We start from the raw sequence: 2,126 nt of genomic DNA, 5'->3' as shown, positions 1-2,126 counted from the left end.
ATGGCTCTTAAATGGTTAAAAAAGGAGGCTCGGGGGACTTCGTGGCTGAGCAAGGCGAAGAGAGTTGCTCTTGCTACCACAGTGTACTATATTTGGCTAACGAGAAATAGGAAATTATTTGAAGACCTCTCATATGACTTGGATTCCATTGTGAGAAGGATCAAGACCCACGTATACAAAGTCATGTTTACTTTGTATCCGGATGTCTTGACTCTTTATGAATCCTTGGCCATGGAGCTTTGATTCCTTTTGTATTAGCTTTCTACTGTCTTTGCCCGGGTATGCCCGGAGTAATTGTTTATGTTTATGGACATTGATTCGCCCGGGTATGCCCGGTGTACTTGTATTTGATTATGGACATTGTCTTGCCCGGGGATGCCCGGTGTATTTGTACATGATACATTTTTGATCTATATATTTACATTTACCGATCTAAAAAAAAAAATTGGCCAGGTATTGCCATAACGTGGAAAAAACTAATCCTGGCTCTTGGACAATGCACTCGGAGATTTCGAAATGTTATGCGACCTCTAATTCTAGTCGATGGTACAACTCTGAAATTCAAATACCAAGGGAAATTGATTATTGCTATATGTCAAGATGCCAACACCCAAATTTACCCTCTTGCATTCGACATAGTTGATAACGAGAATGATCTGTCGATGCATTGGTTCTTCGCAAAGCTCGGGGAAGTAATTGGGAAAGTCGATGACCTTGCATTTGTAACTGATCGGGGACAATCTATAATAAATGGTATTGCTGAAGTTTTTCCTGATGCACATCATGGGTATTGCATATACTATATACAAGGCAACTTGAAAACCAGGTATCGGGGTAAAGACATCGTTTTACTGTTCAGGAGAGTGACGGAAGCTTACAGTATTGAAGAGTGTAATATGTACATGGTTGAAATAGGAAGCAAATCATTCCCGGCATGGGACTATCTAGCGATAATGGGGATTGAACATTGGGTGCGCTCATATTTTCCAGGACGTCGATACAACATGATAACGTCAAACAACGCGAAGTCTCTCAATGTATTATTCAAGAGGGATCGAGAGTTACCCATTCTCGCACTGATTGAGAATATTCGTACGAAGTTGCAGCAGTGATTTCACGATCGACGTGCGGAATTACATAATTGCACAAGCGTGCTAGCCCCAGCGCAAGAGGAAAAGCTTTTCAAGGCTGCAGAGGCTGCGAGAAAGTTAAATGTCGAACCACTAGACAAGTCGCGCTTCTCTGTGGAATGTGCACGTAATACGACATCCATGGTAGATTTGACTGATGGAACATGCACTTGTAAACAATTTCAGTTAGAGAGTTTTCCATGTGAGCATGTAGCTGCGGTGGCTATGTATCGAGGATTTGCAGCGAGAACATTGTGCTCTCCTTATTACATTGCTGAAAACTGGAGAGCTGCGTATACTGAAATTATATTTCCTCTTCCAAACGAAGTTTTTTGATCATATTCGCTCGTTCAATACATTGTCGTCACCTCTCATTGAATATCGTGGTCCTAGACGTCCAAGTACTTCTAGAATACCATCTACTGGAGAGTTTTCCCGACCGCGTAAGTGTAGCAGGTGCAAATCAGTAGGACATATTCGCCAATTTTGTACAAGTTAGATTCTCATAAAGGACAGTTAGAGCATGTGTATTGTTGTCGATCTGAAATAAACAGTATTTACATCGACATAATTAATATTCAGATTTCAGCTCATATTTACATTGAAATAAACAGTATTTATATTGGCATAATCAATATTCAGATTTCAACTCGTATTTATATTGAAATAAATAGTATTTACATTGAAATAAATAGTATTTACATGAATTATTACGAACAATTACGAAAAATAGTTACAAATAATCACAAAAAATAATTACAAATATTAATTACAAAAAAATATTTACAAATAATTTATGGATCACAATTAAATTCATATAAATCGTACGCTAACTTATTTCGTCAATTCTGTATCCATGACTGGTTGATTCCATCAACCTTATGTGCTATATTAAAAAATTTTATGTATTTGATTGCGAAAATCTCATAGTCACTCCTGCAAATAAACGAATATGTGTTAGTTCGGTTCCAATTATGTACGAACTGATTGCTAAAT

At 37.8% G+C, this 2,126-nt stretch overlaps 1 protein-coding gene across 1 annotated transcript; it reads left to right on the top strand.

The window, feature by feature from the left end:
* Positions 1–521: 521 nt before the first annotated feature.
* LOC111392982 lies at positions 522–1,466 on the top strand. Its single transcript, XM_023018391.1, has 2 exons — positions 522–1,108; positions 1,151–1,466. Exons 1-2 carry the CDS (start codon positions 522–524, stop codon positions 1,464–1,466), a joined length of 903 nt encoding a protein of 300 aa, XP_022874159.1.
* Positions 1,467–2,126: the final 660 nt, after the last annotated feature.

Source organism: Olea europaea, chromosome 4, assembly GCF_002742605.1.
Source record: "Olea europaea var. sylvestris chromosome 4, O_europaea_v1, whole genome shotgun sequence".
NCBI lineage: Eukaryota > Viridiplantae > Streptophyta > Magnoliopsida > Lamiales > Oleaceae > Olea > Olea europaea.
This window is presented reverse-complemented; position numbering and strand designations above follow the sequence as displayed.